Source organism: Martes martes, assembly GCF_963455335.1.
Source record: "Martes martes genome assembly, chromosome: 7".
In the NCBI taxonomy this organism is placed as follows: Eukaryota; Metazoa; Chordata; class Mammalia; order Carnivora; family Mustelidae; genus Martes; species Martes martes.
The window spans coordinates 1,662,230-1,684,388 of NC_137894.1; the positions used below are offsets into that span (position 1 = coordinate 1,662,230).

Consider the following 22,159-nt stretch of genomic DNA (forward strand, 5'->3'; position numbering starts at 1 on the left):
CGTACCCTGAACGCGCAGGGGTGTGCAGGCCACTCCTCCACGTGCCTGGGAACCCCGGGTTCCTGCCACCCTCACAGCTGGGCACCCGAGCCGTGGCTCACCCTCAGCCCATCACACTCAGACCGTTATCTCCGGAGCCACCTGCGGGTCCCTGGGCGGGGCCGCCTGAGCCCCGCACCCGCTCAGCTGCTGACTGTCCCCTTACCGGGCTCTTCTACTTCTGGAACAGGTTACGTGTCCCCCTGCTCTCCTGGGTCACAGTGGCTCCCGCCGGTGTGGCACCGCCTTTCCCCTTCCCCCACCATGCCGTGAGCTCCCCCAGAGGCGCTGTCCTGCTCTCCCACCTGTGTGCACACCTGCACCAAACCTGGGTTGGGGCCAGAGCCCAGGACCCCAGCGTATGAATCGGGGGGACTCAGTGGTGGCCATACCCGGAAGGAAAAGTGGAGGGAATTAATTCCTGAGGGGCAGTACCCCATCAAGGAGTCACTATTGTGGCCGGCGGGGGCCATGCGTGGCCTCCTGAGCAGCGGTCATCACCCCCGCCCCCCGCCAGGTCTGTTATGACAGCTCCCCTGGTCTGCCCCGCCGTTGCCTCCTGCGAGGGTGACCGGGCCCCTCCACACTCCCCTGGGCAGCAGGTGGGCTGGCCTGTGCCTCAGGCGGCCTCCTCACGGCACCCCCGCCCCTGGCACTGCTGCGTGGACCAGGCCTGTTCTAGGTGTTTGGATGCCCAAACCGGCCCACGGACACGCTGCTTTAAAAGAAGTCCCCTGGCCTTGGGATCTCATGAGTGTGAGGAAAAGATGCACTTTTCTTAAACAGCAGAGTCCCGTGAGCACAGTCGATTTTAATCCCTGATCCAGAACCAGGGTGTCATGTCCCTGTCTGATTGTAGGGGCCTCTTCCCAGCTGTTACTATGCGGAGTTCGGGAAGCACCCGTCGGGAGGCCTTAAGGAGAACGTTGGTGTTTCGTTATAACTTTGGTGTCTCGGGTCGTGTGTCAGATGTGTGTGTGTAAGACAGAGACAGGGACAGAGGGGAAGGCTGGGGCTCTCCCTGAACACTTAGTGGCCTCAGCTCCAGGAGCCCAGCTCCCGTCCTCGGGCAGGAGGGTGGCCCGCGGTGGGCACAGCCGTTGGAAAGAGCAGGTGGGGACCTGTCCTGCACCCCGAACCTGGCGGAGAGCCCGCTGCCTCCCGAGTGGTGGCAGGTGGTTCCGAACAAGCAGAGACGTTCCTGAGCTCTTCTGGCTGAGCCTCCGGATAACCATCCTCTTAGGCTGAAACTTTAAAACGCTTTAGACAGGTTTGTGCCCCTGTTTCCTACTGGGCTCCTCTGTTGCGTGTCCCTGTGAGGTGTAAGAGGCCAGGCCGCCGTCCTTACACGTTAACATGCTGATTCCTACAAGGAAGCGCTTCGTGTCTGAGCCCCGATGCCTTTGCCCTCAAGCCGTCCGGTGCTAAGAAACCCTCGGAGGCAAGAGGAGAGGCCGTGGCTCTGGGCGCCTGTGGAAGGACCTCGTGGAATGCCACGTGTGGCCTCAGCAAGTTACCCGAAACCCGTGAGGGTGGCGGAGCTCAGGGCACGCTGAGGTGACCTCCTCCTCCGGCCGAGTCAGGCTCCTGCAGAGAGCAGCCTGGGGACGAGGGGTCTGGAGGGGCAGAGAGGCCTTCCCTCCCGGGGCCTGCAGGGGTGCTGTGGGGAGGGCTTGTCTCCGCCCACACTCAGGGCCCCCCCAGACACACCCCCGCCCAAGCTCCGTGCGAGCCCACCCAGGGCACCAGCGCTCCAAGGCTTCGAGCCCCCGGCCCCCGGCAGGTGCGCTCTGGGAGAGCCCCCTCCACCCTGTGCCTCCGCCCCTTGACAGAGAGCTCCCGCTTCAGTCTCACCCCCAGCCGTGTGGTGCAAACCCGTCGGTCCGTGTGAGCACGCGAGCACGCAGGGGACCGTGGACACACGTGTCCCGCCAGCCTGATGGAGCGCGCCGCTCACAAGCGTGGGGTACGCTGGGCTGCCGTGGCTCTCGGTCTCGCGGGGCCACAACACGGCTTTTAAAGGCGGTGTCCTGTGCGTCGGGTCTTTCAGCCGAGAGTGGACAGAGTAGCGGCCAGTTCCAAGGGCGGCCGTCGGAAGTCTGGTCGCAGTGGCAAAGCCAGCACCACGGTCAGCAGAGCGGTGAGCAGCACTCCCACCAGCAGCCCGGTCAGACCGAAGTGTTCCAGGTAAATCGAGCCAGCACAGCCTTCTCGTAGGTACCGGCGCCTTCTCTCTGCTTCCTTTCCCCTCGCTCTCTGCTGCAGCCCCTGCTGGTCCTTAGGGGTCCGGGTCCTGGCCCAGCCCGGGGGGAGGGGCCGGGAGCTGAGGCCTCAGCTGTCCTCCCTGCTTGAGGACACCTGGGCCCCTCACAGCGGTCGTTATTGGAGACCCTCCTGGCCATCCCTTGTGATGGCAGCCCTGACCTAGCTGTGCAGCTGGAGGGGACCCTGTGACAGCCCCTCAGAGCAGTGCTCGGGCCCCAGGGGGTTTCCCTTGCCCCACCTTCAGCCAGAAGTTTCCACTGGAGGGAGGTTCCAGGTGGAGGCACGAGCCTGTCAGTGCCCCCTGAGCCAAGGGCTTGGCCTGTCCCACCGGCCCGCGTGAGGAGCTCCTCCCCTAGAGCCGAGGCACCTCCCCCCCATCCCTGTCACCATCACTCCCAGAGCTCCAGGTCTGCCCAGCAAAGCAAGGATAGGCAGGAAGCCCTTGGAGGGAGGGATTGGAGGCCCCCCAGTTGGTAACCCCACCTTCCCACGGGAGGGGCCACTCTCCTTGTCCCTAGCACCTGTCCCACCCAGCCAAGCAACATCTTCTCAAACAAAGGTCTAGAACCCAGAGGTCCCTCTAGATCTCCAGAGAGGCAGCGTTCTGACCTCCCTTCTCGGTCCTTACGCCTCACAGCCATGTGTAAGGCAGAATTCCCCACCGGATTGTTCATGGTCACAAGGCTAAAAGGAATTCTTGGTCAGATAAGTTCGTGAAACACTAGCTAAGCAAATTATTCAGCTTCTTGCCTGCGGTCCTTATCAGAGCCTTTATTATACTAATAAGCACTGAGGATTTTTAGGAGGTAGGCAGAGTGTGCCATTTCCCAAACTCCCTCATCCACAGAATTCTTTTCTCCGAGAGTATCTCACAGGGCAAATGAGAAATTTGCCAGAGGGGATTGAAGTAGTGCTATTCCCATTCTCTAGGTGGGCGGTCTGAGGCCCACAGAACCTGACAGGCTTTTTGAAAGTGAAGCCCGACCACACAGGCATCTGGCTGTGCCCTCACAATACGCGCGAGCCTGGCCCTGAGTTTATGTTGCATTTTGAGCTTCGGCCATGGGTCCCTTGCTGGGTGCCCGGCCAGATTCACAACCCCAACGGGGTCCCTGTCCACCCCGTGTCCTGGCTCAGCCTCACAGACACGGGTTATGTCCTGAGGTTGTGTCGAGCTGCTGAGACGCCACTCCCCAGGGAGAGCAGCTTCCCGCCTCTGGGCATTTGAGGACCCCGAGAGTGTCCCCCAGACACCTGGAGCCCGTCGCGGGGCTGCCCCCTGGGCAGGGGGATGGATGAGCACGAGGGCGAGTGGCAGGCTGGGCTCCTGGGGCATGCAAGTGCCCGGGACGATGGGCTGACCCCCGCGGCTTTCTTCTCTGCCCTCCCGCAGGACATGCTGCCCATGCCCGGAGATCCGACCCAGGGGACCGGCAACTATAACATCGAAGACTTCGCAGACCTGGGCATGTTCCCGCCGTTTTCTGAGTAGCGGCAGGCAGAGTGCGGCCGGCGCTGGGCCGAGCCCCGCGCGCGACGCCGGCGCCCCCCATGTTGGCGGGGCCCTCCCACACCCCGCTTGCCCCGCCGCGGGACCCCCCAGCAGAAGGCATCTCACCCCCCTGCCACCCCTGTCACAACATCGCTCAGCCCACGGCCAGGGATGCCCAGCCGCCCACCGGGAGCCCTGGTAGACATGGGGGCGCCGTTGTATTTATTGTACTTTCTCTGTGTATGTTTGGGAGGTGAGTCCGCTGGGCCTTCGAGGTCTGGTTGTGAATAATGTCGTGGTCGATCCTGTTCACCTGGAAGACGTCCAGTCCCAGTCCCGAGTGCCTAGGCCTGTCTGGGACACGGGAATCGGGTTTCTTGCCTTCAACATCTGTGGACAGGTGGGGCTTGGGCGCTGGAAGGGGGGTGAGCAGGACGCACGGCCTTTGTTCTCCGAGCTCGGACCCAGAGAAGGCCCCCCCTTCCGTCCCCAGCTCAGCCAAGTCTGTGTGTGCATCTGTCCGTCCGTCCCTCGTGCTGTGGGGTGTGTGTGCTCTGTGCAATGTGACATGAATCCCTGTCCCAGTGGGTGTGCTGTGCCCCGTGTGTGTCATGTAGCCAGAGTGAGCAGCCAGGATCCGGGGTGCGTTGTGGCTGAGGGCCCGCACGGACAGCCCTCGCCTCCAGCTCGGCAGTGCCCCGGCCGGACTGTGCTTGACCCACGATCTGGGCGCTGGGCTGGCGGGCTGGGCAGAGCAGGCTGGCATTTCAGTGTCACCCGAGTCCTGGCTGGGAACCTGCTTGCTTTAATGGGTCCACTCCCGCGTCCAGGCGCCCCCTGAGAGGAGGCGGCCACCTCCTCTTCCAGGAGGCCCCCGAGGGAGTGCGGGCCCTTCCCGCTTACCGCAGGCGTCCCCTACCCGGCTCCCAGCCCGCGCCTGCCGAGGGCCCCCTTGAGGTCACAGAGCCCGAGGGAAGGCGGGATGTCCGGGCCTCCCCGTCCTTCTGTGCCTCCTCCCCCAGCGCCCGCCGTGGCAGCCGCAGCGCTCTCGACGACCCTGGACAGGTTCAGGCGCGGATCCCTGTGCAGAGACAGGCGCTCAGAAAAGCCTCCCGCCAGGCCGCTGGGGACGGTGGCGCCTCGTGGGGGCCAAGTACAGGTCTGTGAGGCACAAGGCTGGGCTTCGCGGTCTGATTCTGGTACACGCTCCCTGGGGCCTTGCGCTGTCCAGGTGGTCTCAAGACCGGAGGAAGAGTGACTCTAGAAGCTTCTGCCCGGCTGAGCCCATGGTCCCTGGCTTGCTGTGTTTCCCTGTACTCGGTGACCTCGCGTCCCCCGTGCGCCGTGCCCTGAGGCGGGCTCCCAGCCTCTCGTCTCTGACTTTCCTGACAGCCACGCTTCCATTTGTCCTCCCCATGCGGGGGCTCGCGGACTCCCGTGTGGGACGGAAGCCACGCTCGCCCCGGGCAGGTGGAGGCGTCCTCCCCCCAGGAAGTCCCTGCGTCCCTCCCAGGGCCCTCCAGGCACTGGCTCAGAAATGCCCCACCCTGGGATTTCGGAAGACCCCAGGGAGTGCGGGGGCTTCTGAGCTGCTTGAGGGCAGAGTGAGCCCAGCGTGCGGGGCTGAACCGCTCCCAGAGCCGCTCTTAGTCCTTGGCGCACAGCGGTGATCGCGTCCTGGGTTCAAGGTCCTTTTCCCCCCAGGACTTGGGTGGAGCCAACCCCATGCACCGCAACAGTGCCAGAGCCAGAGGGGTTCCCCCGTGTGGGCCCCGCCCTTGGGGTCCCCTCCGTCCCCGCAGCCTGAGCCAACCCCAAGCAGGGGCACGATCATTTCCAAGAAAGGCACAGAAATCGCTTTCAGATCAAAGAATGGTTTCTCCGTGAAACGAAAAAAGACTTTCTGCGGCCTTTCACCTGTGAGTTTGGAAGTTTCAGGCTTTCGTGTTTGTTTTTTCGTTTCCTGGAGAGAACTGGGGGGTTTCCTGAGAGGTGCCCCTCGCCCCAACGCTGTGACCCGGGGCTACGCTGGACACCGAGGCGGTGTGGGCGTGGCGGGCGAGCCTGGTCCCCGACAGCCCTGCAGCCACTTCTGTCTGTCACTGAAGGCTCAGTCCCGGAAGGTGGGGACCGCCGGTGACCGTAGGCCGGGCATGATGGGGAATGTCGTGACTGGGCGGCCCGGCCTCCCGGCCTCCCAGCCCCGTCCCAGGAGCGGCCACAGGGAGGCCGATGGCAGTCCGACGGGCCGGCGTGAGTGCTCTGGCCTCGCCACTCCCCACCCTGCTCCTTGCTTGTGATTCCTGGAAGCCATCCCGTGGCCAGTACAAAAACAGGACTGGGAGGATCTCTGACCCAAGAGATGTCCCCTCGAGGAATCTTGTGACAGAGCAGAAGAAGAGTCCAGGCTGCTGGGGGTCTCACCCCGGTTTGGAGGGGAGCGCCCCGTGCCAGGCCGGTGCAGCCAAGCGGGGACCGTGCGTGGACCCAGCTGTTGGCACGTCCTCCAGCCAGGCCCAGCCCAGACTCCTGTCCCGCCGGAGACGCAGCGCAGCTGGGCCGGGACTCACTCCCTCACTCACGCCCGCCCTCCTTGAGCCCTGAGGGTAGGCCTTCCACAGAACAGGCCTGGGCCCTGGGCGAGGACACGAAGCAGCCATTTTGAGGCTCACCCAAGACTTGGCTAGTGATGGTGGCCATGGGCAAGGAGGTTCTAGAACATTCCACCTATGTGTCCCTCCCACGAGTTTTGTCTTTAGCTGCGGTTTCAGGGAGTGACAGCACCATCACAAACAGCCGCATTCTCCTCGGCTTCCCGAGACGTTAAACACACCCTCTACGCTGTTTCACGCGCCCGTTACAGAGTGGGAGCTGCTGAGAGTTGAGGGAACTTCCTTCGGGGGCTCGGACCTCTCAGCCAGTGAAGAGACCGTGTCTCCCCCAGATTAGCCACGTGTGCCTGGGACCTCCCATCCACGTCCGCGAGCCTTCGCCAAGTGATGGGACAACCCCGGGGAAATGAGCCGTGGCCTCATCCTTGTACGCCAGCCCCTGGGAGCAGCCGAGCTCTGCCCGGCCCACAGGCTCCCTGCCAGTATGACCTGTCACGTAGCCAGACCGACCAAAGTGCTGATGGGTCACGAGTCAGGGCACAAGTGGGCTTGGTTGCACCAGAAACCCTGAGTCTGGTCGTTCCTGGCCAGGGGTCCCTTCCCTCCTCCCTCTGCCAGATCCTCGTGGGGTGGGCTAAGGGGCCGCTCCACCTTTCCCTCGGCTGCTCGGGGCCCGACACAACTCAGAGAGGCACCCCGCCGGGCTGCAGGCCGCTGTTCGCCTAGAGATGTGCCTGGGTCTGGTGGCCAAAGCTGGTGTTGCAGTCCCACAGCCCCCCAAAGCCTGCGTGGGGCCACCCACTGGGGAGGGGCCAGGCTGGCCGGATGTGGGGCGACTGGCTCCCCGGGACAGCCTTGTTCTTCGGCGAGGACGGGCTTCCGTGGACGCTGTGAGCACGCCGTCATTTCCCTTGTAGCCTTTCTTCGTATGGCTGTGAGCTGTGCTGTGGATACATCCTCCTGTGTATTTCTGGAATGTTCTCTCAGACTAACGGTTATTGAGTTGGTTGTGTATATGTGTAACTAATGTAACTGCCTTTTCAGATTTCCTCACAATAAAGATGACTTTGCTCTGAACAGTGAACCGCGCGGCCAGCGTCGTGACTGAGCGGCCCGGGGAGCCTTCTCCTGGACTCGGGGGTGTATCCGGGTTCACGCCTCTCGCTCTTGCTGAGGGCTCTGCTCCGTCTCTCAGTGCCAGCCAGGAGCGGAGAGTCCCTGGGCACTAACAAGGGGCCCTTCCGGGGGTCTGGCTACATAGGAGAGGAAGGTGCTTGCCCTTGTCGGCAGGCACAGCTCTCCAGAAGGCTCTGTGCTGCCCCGTGAATCGTGGCAGACCTGGGCTACTTGCTTGTCAGTCCCAGTTCCTCCATCATGAACCGGGACTCGAGAAGCGCAGGGACTACCTGAGAACAGACAGGAAGGAAGTGGCAGATCCGGGATTTGATCTCAGCCCTCATTCTAAACCCTGTATCTGCCGTCTTCTTCAAATGCTCTTTTTATTTTTTTTTAATTTTTAAAAAATTCTTCCATACGTTAGTATTTCAATATGCTCATGCCTCTAGGAAATACTTACAAATTCTAACCTTTCTCTGTGGAGAGATGACTATTTGGGGTCTAGCAAAATGCCAGAGTGAAATCATTTAAACGCTTTCCCACTAAACGTCTACCAGTCCTATTTTTTTTACAGCTTTGTTGAGCTATGATTGATACAAAATAAACCGCATGTATTTAAAGCATACACGGGAGAAAATTCTGTGACCTTGAGTTAGGCTTAGATAAGCCACCCAAAGCATGATCTATAGAAGAATAAAATTACAAATTGGACTTTTAAAAAAATTCAAACCTTTGCTCTTTAAGGACACAGTTAGCAGGATGGAAAGATCCCCCATCGACTGGGAGGAAACGTTTGTGAGCCATGTATCTGACAAAGGACTTGTATCCAAAATATGTTAAGAACGCTTATGATTCAATAAACAAGTCAGTACAAAGCAGGCAAAAGATTTGGACAGACAGGGCGCCTGGGTGGCTCCGTGGGTTAAGCCTCTGCCTTCGGCTCAGGTCATGATCTCAGGGTCCTGGTGATCGAGCCCCGCATCGGGCTCTCTGCTCAGCGGGGAGCCTGCTTCCCCCTCTCTCTCTGCCTGCCTCTCTGCCTACTTGTGATCTCTGTCTGTCAAATAAATAAATAAATAAAATCTTAAAAAATAAAAATAAGATTTGGACAGACACTTCACCAAAGAAGATATGAAGTGGGAAATAAACTCAGGAAAACGTGGCCGGGGTCATTCGTCATCAGGGAAATGCACATTCTAATTCCACGAGCTGTTAGAATGTTCTAACATTTAAACAGACTGATGGCAGCAGATCTTGTCCAGCCTGTGGAGTGCCTAGACATCCCCACGTACTGCTAGTGCCGCAGTCCCTTTGCACAACAGCGAGGCAGCTTCTTATAAAGTTAAGCACGCACGCACCAAATGACCTAGTCTTTCCACATCTAGGTGTTTATTTTCCCAGCGGAAATGAAAACATGTTTCCCCACCAAGACCGCAATGGGACTATTCATTGCAGCTGTGTTTGTAATCACCGAGACCCAGAAACCACCTAAAATGTCCATCACAAGGTGAGTGGGGAAATCGGGGTAGATCCACACAATGAACACTACTCAGCGACGACGGGAACAGAGTGTGGATGTAAGTGACGATAAGATAGATCTCAAAAACATCACAGAACAAAAGCGTCCAGGCACAAAGGTGCGACCTGATTGCGAAGAGACGACATTTCAGGAAAGAACCAGCTAATCAGCAGGACGGGAAGCATGTCCGTGGTTCTGGGGCTGGAGGGAAGGAGGACAGAAGAGGGGATGGGACAGTTCTAGATTTGATGGGTGGTCACAGAGGTGTATACAAATGATGTAAATCATCAAACTGTCCACTGAAGAGGGGCCCTTTAAGTTCTAATATGTTTAAATTCTACCCGAATTAAGTTGATATAAAAATAATCAGAGGGGAGGTTTATTGTGCCATTTGTAAGATAATCCCAAATTTCCTATGGAAATAAAGAAAAACAATAGCCAAGACATTTAATTGAATGAGATATTTAAAGGAGAGAAGGAGGAAGAGGAAAAAGAGGAGAAAAATGGAGCATTTAGCCTTCCAGACCCCAGAAGCCTTGTGATGAAAAATGTGGTTTTGGCGTGGGTCTGGAACCCTAGACCAGGGGAACATGGCAAAGAACCCAGGAGGACACGCAGTCAGAAGTCAGATCGTCCTTTGGGAGAGGAGAGGAGAGCCCACACCACGGGTCACGGGGCCCAGGCTACCCGTCAGTGGTGGCAGGGAAAGGGCAGAAACAAAACATTTGATCCTTATCTCACTCACACAAGTTGCAAAATGCAGTCTGCAGAAAAGACGCTCCACCAAGGTGAGAATACCTGAACGTCGGAAAGTGGTACATTAGAACATTTAGGGAAAACAAAACGAAACTAGGAAACTATATTTATGGAATCAAATCTGGGATTTCTCACACCAGGAGACCACAGGCCCTCAACCCCAGTGAGTGTTTGAACTCACTAAAAAAATGCCCAGCTTAAAAATATGTGAAAAGACAACCGGTGTGAAGTGGTAGGAAGTGTTTGTGATTTACATTGTCTGTGCCCAACAGAGTAGTATCGGGACAAAGTACTCGGCGTATGTGAAGGATTCATTAAAACCGATGAGAAAAATACAACCCGACCACAGGGTCTCAGCTGTCCATTCATAAAACTCGCATGGCCCAAACACATCAGGAGGGGCCGGACCTCCCTAGTAATCAGGGAAATGCAAAACTGAAACAAGATAACCACGTCCTCGGACCCACCCAGCTCTGATAAACACAGTTGTTACTGAGGATGTGGGGAAGCAGGGAGGCCTGCTGGTGGGAAGTGGGCAGGACGCTCTGGCGAGTTAGGAGACATCCCAGCAGGTCAGGGATGTACGGGACCCCTGCCTCAGGGACCCCAACTCCAAGCCCTGTCCTAGGAAGCGTCCTGCAGGAGCGGGAGACGACAGTGAAAAGGGGATTCGTCATGCCACGCGTAGCAGCGAAAAGTGAGAGACACGGAACCGTCCCTCGGTGGAGACAAGAATAAACTCATCTCGTCACACACAGGGATGTGCTGTGGCCCGGAAAGGGGTCTCGTTGCAGCGTGCAAAAGCTCTAAAACTGGGCACCGAATTTAAAATATGCTTTGTATTTTTGTAACTCAGCACAATCACCTATTTTGTGCATAAACAGATGAGTAGTTCGAGTCTGGAGAAGAGTCTCGTGGACGGACCGACAGGTACAGCCCCGGATAGAGCGGCGAAGGGATGGTGTGACCAGAAGAGATGGCTTCTACGGCTGAGTTTCTTCAAATGGATTAAGAAAGAAGGGGGTGGTTCGAAAGTCAAGGGCAGAAGGAAGGGATCTGAAGAGTTAGGGCAAAACGTCCAACAGCGGGTCTCATCTGGGCGCCGAGCCGAGACGACGGTGGACAGAGTATGGCCCCTTCTCTCAGATCTGCCGTGTTCTGGAAACAGCTGATAAGTGCCCCAAGTCAGTAAATGAGAAAGTAGCTATTCAGTCTCAGGGAAACACAAATCAAAAACGATCCTTCCAGGACGGCTGCGGGGCTCAGTGGGTTAAGCTTCTGCCTTCGGCTCAGATCATGATCTCAGGGTCCTGGAATTGAGCCCCGCATCGGGCTCTCTGCTCAGCGGGGAGCCTGCTTTTCCCCCTCTCTCTCTGCTGCCTCTCTGCCTACTTGTGATCTCTGTCTGTCAAATAAATATATAAAATCTAAAAAAAAAAAAAAAACCCTTCCATTAAATGTCACACAGCGTCACCTCCGTGTGTGAACACACACAGAGCCATCCTGCTTCGGGCCTGACCGTTGTGAGCCTGTTTCTCTCCCGGACTCTCCCCCGCGTGTTCTCAGACCACCTGCTGGCAGGGGGCTGGGGCTCCCCAGGGAAGACGCGCCGCACCCCTGGAAACCCCGTTCCCGGGGAGAGAGGTGGGCAGACAGAATATGACATTCCAGAATGTGCGAAGGGTTTGGGTGGAGAGGACCCCCTCCCGCACCAGCACGGACAGGGAGCAGGGGCGGGGGAGGCCCGGGGCGTGTGGAAGGGCCTGATGGGTTTGGCTCCACCAACAGGGCCTGGCTGGGCCCGTCAACCACACAGCCTTCCCCCGAGAGCCCAGCCTGGGGGCTCAGACGACACTTCACGGGTTCCCACCTCTAAGGCCCCGTCCCTTACAGGCCCCGGAGCGGGTATGCCGCCCCTCGGCGGGACACCGGTGGGAAAGTCCTGGAACACCACTCCCTCTGGTTACAGCCCAGCTCCCCGTTCTTCCCAGGGATTTCACGGCCGAGTCACACGTGGGCCTGGAAAGCCAAGAGGGCGGCCAGAGGCTGCCCCGGGGGAGAACGCAGCAGGTGCACAGTGGCCGTCCGCCAGCACCAGAGCAGTCCTCCTCCACGAGGGTCCTCGGGCACAGGACCCGCGTCCACTACTGGGCCTCATGGAACCGCTGCCCCCAGAATGGCCACCGGGTTCGCCCCGTGGCCATGTCCGGGCTAGGCGGAGCCACGGAGCCACGGTGGGGGCCGGTCAGCCCAGCAACCATCAAGATCTGAGCTCGCAGGGGCCGGTGGAGGTGCGGGGTGGGGTGTCTGCCCAGGTGGGGTGGCACCTGCAGGCCTGTGGCTCCTGCACAGACAAGAGGGAGGGCAGCCGAGAGTCGGGGAGTCACAGCTGGTGGCCACCGACTGAGCCCCAGGCAGACGGCCCGTCTGGGGCCGTGTGGACAAGGACCGCGGTCAGCAGGAATGGGACACAAGCGCCTCCCCTCTGGGACCACGGAGCATGGCCCTGTTTATCGCCAGAAACGTCCAGGGGACTGTTTTCCCCTCCATGTGAGTGAGGCAGGGAGGCCGTATGAGGGGAGGCGGGCGTTTGACCCGAGCCAGGCTCGGAAGGCGGCCTGGGGAGGGACGACCTGGGAAGGCTGGGACACCCAGGCATGGAGGCCCTCCCTGTCGCCTGACAAGAGAGGCCACACCTGGGACGGAAAATCTGAAGGCAAGAAGCAATGGGGGAAAGGCAGGTCAGACTGTGGCCCAGGCCCGAATAGGGACGCTGGTCCCCAGTGTGTCCTGGACCCAAGGACTCCAGGCCCCAGAGGGTCCTGAGCACAGGGCACGGGCCGGCGGGAGGAGAACACAGCCCCCTCTGAGGAGACCACGGACGGCCAGTGGGGGACAAGCTGCTGGGGGCCCTGCTGTCCGCTCTCCCTCACTCCAGCCCTCTCGGCCTTCCCTCTCGGGCGTAGGAACCCCAGCTCTGTGGAAGGACTGTCCTCGGCTCCTGGGCCGCACTCTGCCAACGTACAAGGCCGGGGCGCCTGGGATCTTCTATCTCAACAGGAGCTGCCCCTTAGCAAGGACCCACGGGTGCAGGGGTGCCAAAAGCCCCCGCTCCCCCGCTCCCCCGCTCCCCCGCTCCCCCGCTCCCCTGCTGCCCTGCTCCCTCACTCCCTGCTGAGGACTCTCCACACTGTCCTGTCCGGGTGCTGTCCGGGTGCTCTCTGGGTGCTCGAGCCTTCCTGGGAGACGGAGATACACTGACCCTCTGTGGAAACCCTATTTGCCGGACACCGGGACCTGCTCTGTCTCCCTTTCCGATCCCACTCGCCGAGCGGGGAGGTGTCTCCCTTCCCTGGCGGTCAAGATCCGCCATCCCGAGTCTCCGTGAGCAGTGCCCCCTCCAGCCCGGACGGCTGCACGGTGGAGGTGATGGCAGACGGACGAGCCTCCTCCCGGCCCGGCCTTCCTGGGGGGCCCTTGGAGCCCTCGCACGAGAACACGCTTCTTAGAGCTGCTTCTGGAGACCCCAGCCTCACACCAAACACGGACATAGAATTCAGAACACGCGGCCGCCGCATCGTTCTGGCAGAACAAAAGAAAAGAAGACGTCTTGTAAAGAGCTGTACAGGGGCGCCTGGAGGGCTCCGTGGGTTAAAGCCGCTGCCTTCGGCTCAGGTCATGATCCCAGCGTCCTGGGATCGAGCCCCGCATCGGGCTCTCTGCTCAGTGGGGAGCCTGCTTCCTTCTCTCTCTCTGCCTGCCTCTCTGCCTCCTTGTGATCTCTGTCTGTCAAATAAATAAATAAAATCTTTAAAAAAAAAAAAAGAGCTGTTCATACAGAGGATTGAGTCATTACTTGTCAATAAAAACACAAATATTTTTGGTAATATTTGATGCTGTGCCTGGGACGGGACTCTGCCCTCGAGTATTCCTTTCCAGGGCCTGGAAGAGTAGCTCACCCCCCGTTTACCTGGGACTTTCCAGTCGCAGCCGTGGGAGCCCACATCCCCAAAACAAAGAAGACAAGGACATCGGGTCACCCACCGGGGACCCCACTGTTTGCTGGCAGTGACAGCAGCGCCCTGGACAGGAAGAAAGACACCGACAAGCTTTCGCAAGACTGCAGATGGCTGGAGCGGTACAAGATTTCCGTGGGAACTGAGAGCAGCATTCTTAGGTGACAGGAGAGGAAAGGGAGGCCGGAAGTTCACCCGAATCTTGCCTTGTTTCCCAGAACGTTTAGCCGTAGAGGAAGGCTCCTCTCGGCCCTGATGGTCTCGATGAATGAGGCCGCTAATCAGACCCGCACGGATCCCACAGAAAGTGGGGGATTTTCTTTCTTTCTTTTTTTCCTTTCAGCTAGGATCTAGCCCAGCCTGGATCCCCATTCAGGACCTGAACCCACACCCCCGAGATCAAGAGTCGGACGCCTCACCGACGGAGCCGCCCGGGCGTTCCAAAGCCAGGATCTTCCAGGCCACCAGCAACGGGTGAACTTCCGGGCCTGTGGAGAATGACGCGTCCCCCCTGACCCGGGGCAGCGGCGCGTGTCCCACCCAAGAAGGATGGCAAGGGAACGGCCGAGAAGGCCACCCAGCCTGGCAGCTTGGTCTGTTGAGGGAAGCCTGGAGTCTTCGAGGCTGGTTTTCTGTGCGGAATAGCAGTGTCCACCCTGAGGAAACCCAGCACACGATCCCTGTGGTCTCAGCAGCCCCTCGGAGGACCCTGAGGACCCAGAGCCTGTCCCAGGGGAGGAGAAGGGGAAGAGGCCCGGGGCAGACAGGCCGCGGGCGGGGGCCACACAGAGCGCATGGCCCAGTGCTCGGCCCGCCACAGAGAGTCCCACATGGAGGCCACGTCTCCCCCCGGGCCTCCGTGACAAGCTGGCACAGCCCGGGCGGCTTCAGCCAGCGGCGGTGCGTTCTTGGGCTTCTGGAGACCGCGCTCTGGAATCAGGGTGCTGGCAGGGCGGGCTCGGCCCGGAAGTCGCAAGGGAGCGTCTGAGCTGTGCCTCTCCAAGGTTTTGGTGGCTGCCAGCCAGCCTCGGTGTTCCTCAGCGCGTGTCAGCCCCAGTCTCCGCCTGCGTGTCCGCAAGACCTTCCTGAGTCCCTGGGTCTCCCATCTCCCCCTCCTTTCTCTTACAGGGACCCACCCGCTGGTGTAGAGCTGACCGTAAATCCGGGATCTAATTTCAGGATCCTTAACCTCATTATGTCTGCGAAGACCCTATTTCCAGGTAAGGCCACTTTCCGTGCACCGGGACCGACGACTCGGACCTATTTCGGGAAACACAGCTCAACCCAGTGCACGCAGCAAGGCGCGAGGGACAGTTTTGGTGGCCGGGTCTTCTGCAAAGGCTGGCAGGAATGCGGACTGTTCAGAAGCACGGAGATGGCCAAATGGAAGGTCCCGGAATTCAGGAGTGGCCCATCGCCCCCTCGCTGCTGGGTGGGGACCTGGGGAAGTATGTGCTGAAAACGCCCCCGAATGCGCGGGCACAACAGGTGTGGGAGGGGGAAACACAGAGGGTGTGGGGCCTAGCCAGGCCTCACTGCAGCGCCGAGTCTGAGCGCCCGCTGAGAGGAGGCTGAGTGTGATTTGGGAGGAGAAAGGCGTCTGCGGAATGGAGCGTGATGGGGGCGGGGTGCCCCATGTGGGATTGTCCCATGTGCCGTGCGTCTGCGTTTCTCAGGAACAGCGACCCCCTGTGAGGGCGGTTCCCGAAGGAGAAGCCTGTTTCCAGCTCAACGGGGTGAGGACACACATGTCTCCTAGCGTCAGAGGGAGAGCCCGTGCTGACCCCATGGAGACACGGCCTGGCTTCCCGCGCGGGCGAGAGGCTGTGCTGGGGACAGCACCCACCCTGGAGCACCGCGTTAGGGACCTGAAGCACCGAGTTAGGGAGCGTGCTGCATGAGTTAGGGAGCACGGAGTACTGAGTTAGGGAGCACGCCCACGAGTTCGGAGTTGGGGAGCACTACCTGTTCTGAAGAGGTGCGTCACTCAAGATGTCTTCCCTCCTTTCTGTTCATGAGGAAAAACATAAACATGGATGGAGTGTGTTTTAGGAGGGTTATTCTGGAAAGAGGGCGATCGTTACGTGTCCTTTACTGAAATGTCCCGTGATGCACCTTGTGTTTTTTTTGAAGATTCTATTTTTAAGTCATCTCTACCCCCAAGGTGGGGCTCGAACCCACAACCCCAGTCCACAAGTCACGTGTGCTTCCGACTGATCCAGCCCGATGCCCCTACATTGTATGTTTTTGAGATAAAATTCACATACCGTCAAGTCCACCGTGTTAAATTGGACGGTCCGGTGGTTTCAGACCACGAACAAGCTTGTGTGGCCATCGGCGTGTTCCTCCCGACCGTCTCGTCGTCCCGCGAGGACACCCGTGCCCGTTAGCCTCAGTCCCTCTTGCCTTGTTGCCTCAGCGCCTGCCTGACGGCCACGTCTGCGCTGGAGCCTGCGGGCCGAGGAGCCGGGCTGCATGTGACCTCTTGTGTCTGCGCGAGCCTCACCCCTCCTGGAGCTTCTCCGTGTCTCGGCCCTTCTATTGCCAGATCTTATTCCCTGGTGGCCCTTTGGGATCGTTTCCACATTTTGGATATTGTGGGTAAAATCAGGCTGAGCGTCCGTTCACGGTTGGTGCGGACGACGGGGAAGGGTGGGGTCGCTGCGGGGTCGCGGGGTAAGGCCGCATTTCCCTTTCTGAGGAGCCGCCCCTGCCACCATCAGCGGCCCTGGTCTCCCCTGCCCATCCCCCTCCCACCTCTGACTTTGTCGCCGCGCTAGTGGGGGTCGTGGGTAGCTCCCCGGCGGTTTCTTCACACGGCCTTGACGGCTGACGGCGTCGATGTCTCCTCGCGTATTCAATGTCCGTGGGTCCAGCTGCTTTGGAGAAATGCCCGTTCAGATCCTTTGCTCGTATTGAATTGGATCTTTTGTCTTTGGTACGGCTGAGGTGTAAGAGTTATGATTTGCAACGTTTCTCTCCCACTCCGCGCTTCTCTCCTCACCTTCTTGGTGGGGTGTCCTGTGAAGCATGAAGGTCCCCAGTTTTGATGGGTCCCATCTACCTTCTGCGGTTCTTTTCGTGCCTTCAGAGTCGTATGGAAGAAACCGGTGTCCACGCTGGGGTCAAAGAGCCCGGCACCCATGGTTGTTGTAGGACTTGTATCGTTTCTGCCCTCTGCTTTGCGCTTAGGCCCGTGTTGAGTTAATTTTTGTGGATGAGGTGGTGGTCCAAATGGGTCCTTCTGCACGTAGAAATGCAGCTGTCCCGGCCCTGTTTGTCACAGAGGCCTCGCTCCTCTTCCCCCGGGGCGGGAAGCAAACCATCGGTGTGAGGATTCGGTTCTAGACTCTCCGTTTCTTTCTTTCTTTCTTTGTTTTTTTTTAAAAGATTTTATTTATTTATTTGACAGGCAGAGATCACAAGTAGGCAGAGAGGCAGGCAGAGAGAGAGGAGGAAGCAGGCTCCCTGTTGAGCAGAGAGCCCGATGTGGGGCTCGATCCCAGGACCCTGGGATCATGACCTGAGCCTAAGGCAGAGGCTTTAACCCACGGAGCCACCCAGGCGCCCCTAGACTCTCCGTTTCATTCCGATGATAGACCTGTCTACACTCGCGCCAGCCCCCCAGTCTTGACTTGCTGCAGCTTCATGGGGATTTTCGAAATTGGGAAGTTACGAGCCCTCCCTCTCTGTTTCCCCGAAGGCCTGCTTGACTCCTCCGGTCCCTTGCATTTCTGCGTGAATGAATGAATTTTATGACCAGGAATGTGCCCGTCTATGAATAGGAGTAATTCTAGAACCGGCTCGTCGCTCTAGCGGAAGGGCAGCTGGGGCTCTGCAGACGTAGCAGGCAGCCCGTGGATCCGTTCGGGGGCTCACTCTCTTAACAGCACTTGGCCTCACAACCCACAAACACGGAACTCGGTTCATTTATTTAGGTTTTTAGTTCCTTCAACAAGGTTTTAGTTTCCTTTTTTCTTTTTTATACGGTTGCTTGCCTGCTTGCTTGATTAATTTTTATTAATTAATTAAAAAACTAATTACCTTTTAGTTTCAAGCGTCCGAGTCGTACACGTCTGTTGTTTGATTTATTCCCAAATGGCTCTTGATCGTGTAAATGCAATCGCCGTCCGGCTTTCGTTTTCCGGACACTCATTGCTGGTGCAAACACCGCCGACATGCGCACCCATCTTGGGCCTCGAGGCCTTGGCGACTCACTGAGGGGTTCCAGTGGCCTTTTGCCCGTCCGCAGACACCTTGCGGTTTCTCGGTATCGGTAGAGATCATGTCCCCTGCGAATAGACGTAGTTTCTCTCCTGCTTTCCAGCTGGGATGGCTCTTGCTTCGTTCTCTACCTCCCCGGGCAGGCAGAAGCTCCAGCTCAGGGTCGCACGGCTGCCCTGAGAGCCGGTGGCCCTGGCTCGCTCCTGACCTGGAGGGAAAACCCTTCGTTCTGCCATCGCCCAGTGCGATGTGCTCTTTGCAAATGCCCCCACCCTCGTTTGGTGCGTGTTTCTGTGCTCAAGGGTGCTGGATTTTGTGCAGTGTTTCTTCTGCCTCAATTGCGTTTGCTACGATCATCGACGAGGCTTCCGTCCCCCGTTCTACGAATGCGGCGCGTGTCCGTGACAGGCCCTTTCCCTCGGCAGGGCCCGTCCTCCGTGAAGCCCCCTCCCTATTCTTTCTCATCTCAGACATTGTGGTTTTCACCTACAAGTCCAAGCGGGGCTTTTTGACATCTCCTGTGCGTCTAGGGAACATCATCCCGGGGCCCCCTCTGGCCCCGTGTTGACTACACGATAAAAATGGGTTTGAGGTTCTTTTCTGCTCATTTTGTCACCTGCATCATTATCTGTCGCTGAATTGCCTACTCGTCATGGTGGCATTTCCCTGTTTCTTCAAGGGCCTCGGCGGTTTTGGCTGGATGACAGACATCGGCTTCATCTTTGTGGACGCTGGGTCGCTTCCTGTCCTCACACATATCCGCAGTTTTGTTCTGGAACACAGCGGAGTCACAGAAACGGGCTGAGTCTTTCGAATCTTGCTTTTAAGCTGTTGCAGGAGGGATAGGTCACTGTTGCCCTTTCATGAGGTGGTGCCCTCGGAGCGTGTCCCCCCCCCCCACCGATGCCGCGGACTGTGAAGCTCCCGTTTCCAGCTCTGGATGCCGGAGCCAGTCCCTGATCTGTGGGGGCACCAAGAGACACACTCTCTGCTCCTCTCGGGCTGCTCTTTCCCTGAACTTAAACCGTTCCCTCCTTGATTACTCTCGCCGAGGGAAGCCTCAAGAAACCCTCTCTGAAGAGCCCCGTGATCAGAACAGAGGCCGGTAAGGTGCGTGCATGCCTGTGCCCCACGGTCTCGAGCTGACACTGTGCCCCGCAGACACCAGCCTCCTGGGCCTCCCTGGACTCCAAGCTCTTTCTCTTAAGTCCAGCGGCCCCAGACACTGCCCAGATGCCCTCTCTCTCTGTGCAGCATTCTAGAAGAAACACAGGCCCTACACTGGGGCATTAACCTCCGCTAACCTCCGCTTCCGCTCCCTTGGGAGTCGCTGTCTCCTGTCACCAGCGTTGCAGAACCCCTGTTTCATGCATTTTCTCTGGGTTATCTGACTCAGGGAGGAGCCCCTGTTTCTCCACCTCGGCTAGAAGCAGATGCCTCCTGCCTCACTTTTTGGAGTCAGGCTGGTATCTATGCGGAAGCCTGAAGCTGGCCTCAGCCTCCGACCGTAGGGCCCCATCTCCCCCCGCTCCCGCCCAAGCCCCAGACCTGCCACTCTGGGGGTCTCCTTGCACCTGTGAATCCCGCTGTGTGGGGCATTGGGAACTGCTCGCTGCTGGGAGGGGCTAGACACCTGTTCTGACCCTTTCTCCCACCTGCATCCTCGTACAGTTGCCCGCTGTCCCCCAAGGTCCTGGCCCGGCCCAGGCTGGCTGCGGCAGGGGGACGCGGAAGCCAGCAAAGATCGTCTCCGATCCTTCCCTCCAGAGTGCGGCTGCAAGCGGTCTCTTTCGTTTCTGGGTTTGTTTCCTCCGTCCTCCTTTAGGCCGAGGGCGGCATCCTCAGCTCCGTGAGGTCCAGGATCTTGTTTTGGTCCCAAGAGCAGAGGATGTATTACCGGACAAGTGGGGGATACACAGTATTTGCTAAATTACTTACTTCTGAATTTCCCTCTCTTGTCTGCCGCAAAACTTTTCTTTTTCTTTTCTTTTTCTTCCTATTGGGTACAAAGGACTGTACTGTTCTAGGTCGCAGCCCCCCTCCCTCTCCTTGGGGTTAGAGTCCCCGTGCAATCTGCCTAATGACAGAAGGGCCCACAGAAGGAGAACACCCACTTTGCTAAACGGGAAAAGACATGAGCAGGTGACTCCAAGATATTCTCCACCCGACTTTAGGCCTCGTGCCCACTGCAACGGACGGACGTCTTTTGATGTAGAGGATGTCCAAGTTCAAAGCTAAGCTTTTCCTGTTAACAATATGGGATTTTCGGCCATGAGAGGATTCGCTAAATTAACACGTGGATGAGACAATAGTACGGCGAAAGTGAACCAGAATGACAGCGCCGAGTGCCAGCACGGGCATGAAGACGGGTTACCCAGAGGGGGCCCATGGGGACAGGAAACGGTTTGGCCACTCAGAGGTCATTCAGCGGGTCCTTTCAAAACTGCGAGTAGAGGTACCATGACCCAGCCGTTGCAGTGTTAGCCTTTCGTCCCGGGAAAATGAAGACTTTTTTTTTTTTTTTAAGATTTTATTTATTTGTTTGACAGAGAGATCACAAGTAGGCAGAGAGAGAGGAGGAAGCAGGCTCCCCGCTGAGCAGAGAGCCTGACGTGGGGCTTGATCCCAGGACCCTGAGACCATGACCTGAGCCAAAGGCAGAGGCTTTAACCCAGTGAGCCACCCAGGCGCCCCAAGACTTTTTTTTTCACCCAAGAATTTATAAAGGAATGTTCCTAACAGCTTTATGCATAAGTAAAAGTGTTCTTCAATGGATAAAAACAAAACACAACAAAAAAAACCCAAAGCCCCTAGGCGGCCTCCATACCATAGAATCGACCCAGCCAGTAAAGGGAACGAGGTGTTGGTTCGCATGAGGCCTCGGCTAATCCTCAGGGAAGTCGAGCTGAGCGAGAGGACACCTGCTGCTTGATTCTAGTTACTGTGACGTTCAGAGAGGAACAGTCCAGGAACAGGGAATGGGCGGGCAGTTGCGGGGAGTAGGGGTGAGGCTATGGAGGGCAACAAGAGCCGGGCTGTTGGTACAGCTGCATCCTGCACACACTCATGCACACGCAGCGCACACTCATACGAGTGTGTCTAGAACCGGAGAACTCCCGGTGAGCTCTGGGTCGCCCCAGGGTCCCTGTGTCAGGACACTGTTCTATGTCTGTAGAAACCCGTCAGAGGGAACGAGGGGGCAGGGGCAAGAAAGGGGCGCCTCCCACCCCCTCCCGACCTTTCTTTGCAACTCCTGCGAATCTAGAATTCGTTCAAAATAGAGAGTCCGTTTTAAAACGGGGCTTTGGCGCAGCCTAAATGCAGCGTATTTATAAACTACAAAACGCTTTTCCAGCTCCCGCTCTGCCCCTCGTGCTTTCCCGTCGTGCTAGCGTGAGCTCGCTCCCGACACTCAGGAAGGCCAAGAGGGAACCATCATTTTTTGTAGCAGACGTGTATTAAGGAAGTGGCATCAGCTGTGTCTGAGGACGTTGCTATCAAGATCTGACCTGGGAAGTGTCCACGGGCTCTGGAGTTCAGGAGTCCCTGGGGACCCAGCAAGTGAAATCCAGCAGCGAGGGCGAGGCAGGGGTCAGGTGCCTTGTCCTTGAGGACTAAGCCCTGGAGGGCATTCAGAACAGGATCCAGACACCGGGAAAAAGATACCAGCACGACCGCCACCCGGGGAGCCCAAGGCGACACCTAGATTTCAGAGACAAGGCTGCACCAGTGGACGGAACGGCAAGTTGGCCCGATGGCTCCGGGAGCTGGACACAACCCGCAGGCGGACGTGACCGCAGCGGGGAGGAGCCGGGGATGAGGCCGGGGGCCCGACGGACGCTTCCGCACACACAAGCACCGGCTCGCGGGGCACGAGGCTCGTCACGGAAACCCACAAGGGTCCCAGCTCACGTGCTCACGCAGGTTGCACGTGGCCTCAAAGCACGGCATTCTGCAACTGTCGGGAACATAAAAAATGGGACCTGCGTGGGCTGTTCTTCCTCTGCTAAGTGGTCATTATTGATCTCGGCCATAGAGCACCGGTCCCCCGGGGCCCAGAAAAGACCATTGCAGGTTCCTGCCTGCTGTTCAGCGGGAGGTCAGAAGCCACCAGACCTCT

At 58.3% G+C, this 22,159-nt stretch overlaps 1 protein-coding gene across 1 annotated transcript in view; it reads left to right on the forward strand.

Annotated features, from left to right (window-relative positions):
• The window catches only part of ARNT2 (aryl hydrocarbon receptor nuclear translocator 2), a gene marked incomplete at its 3' end in the record, with an annotated part of 141,015 nt that extends 137,219 nt beyond the window's left edge, over window positions 1–3,796 (forward strand). The window contains exons 18-19 of the mRNA XM_080808935.1: window positions 2,090–2,226; window positions 3,698–3,796. Of these exons, the coding sequence (XP_080665061.1) occupies window positions 2,090–2,226; window positions 3,698–3,796 (236 nt within the window). The remainder of the gene's footprint in view (window positions 1–2,089; window positions 2,227–3,697) is intronic.
• Window positions 3,797–22,159: the final 18,363 nt, after the last annotated feature.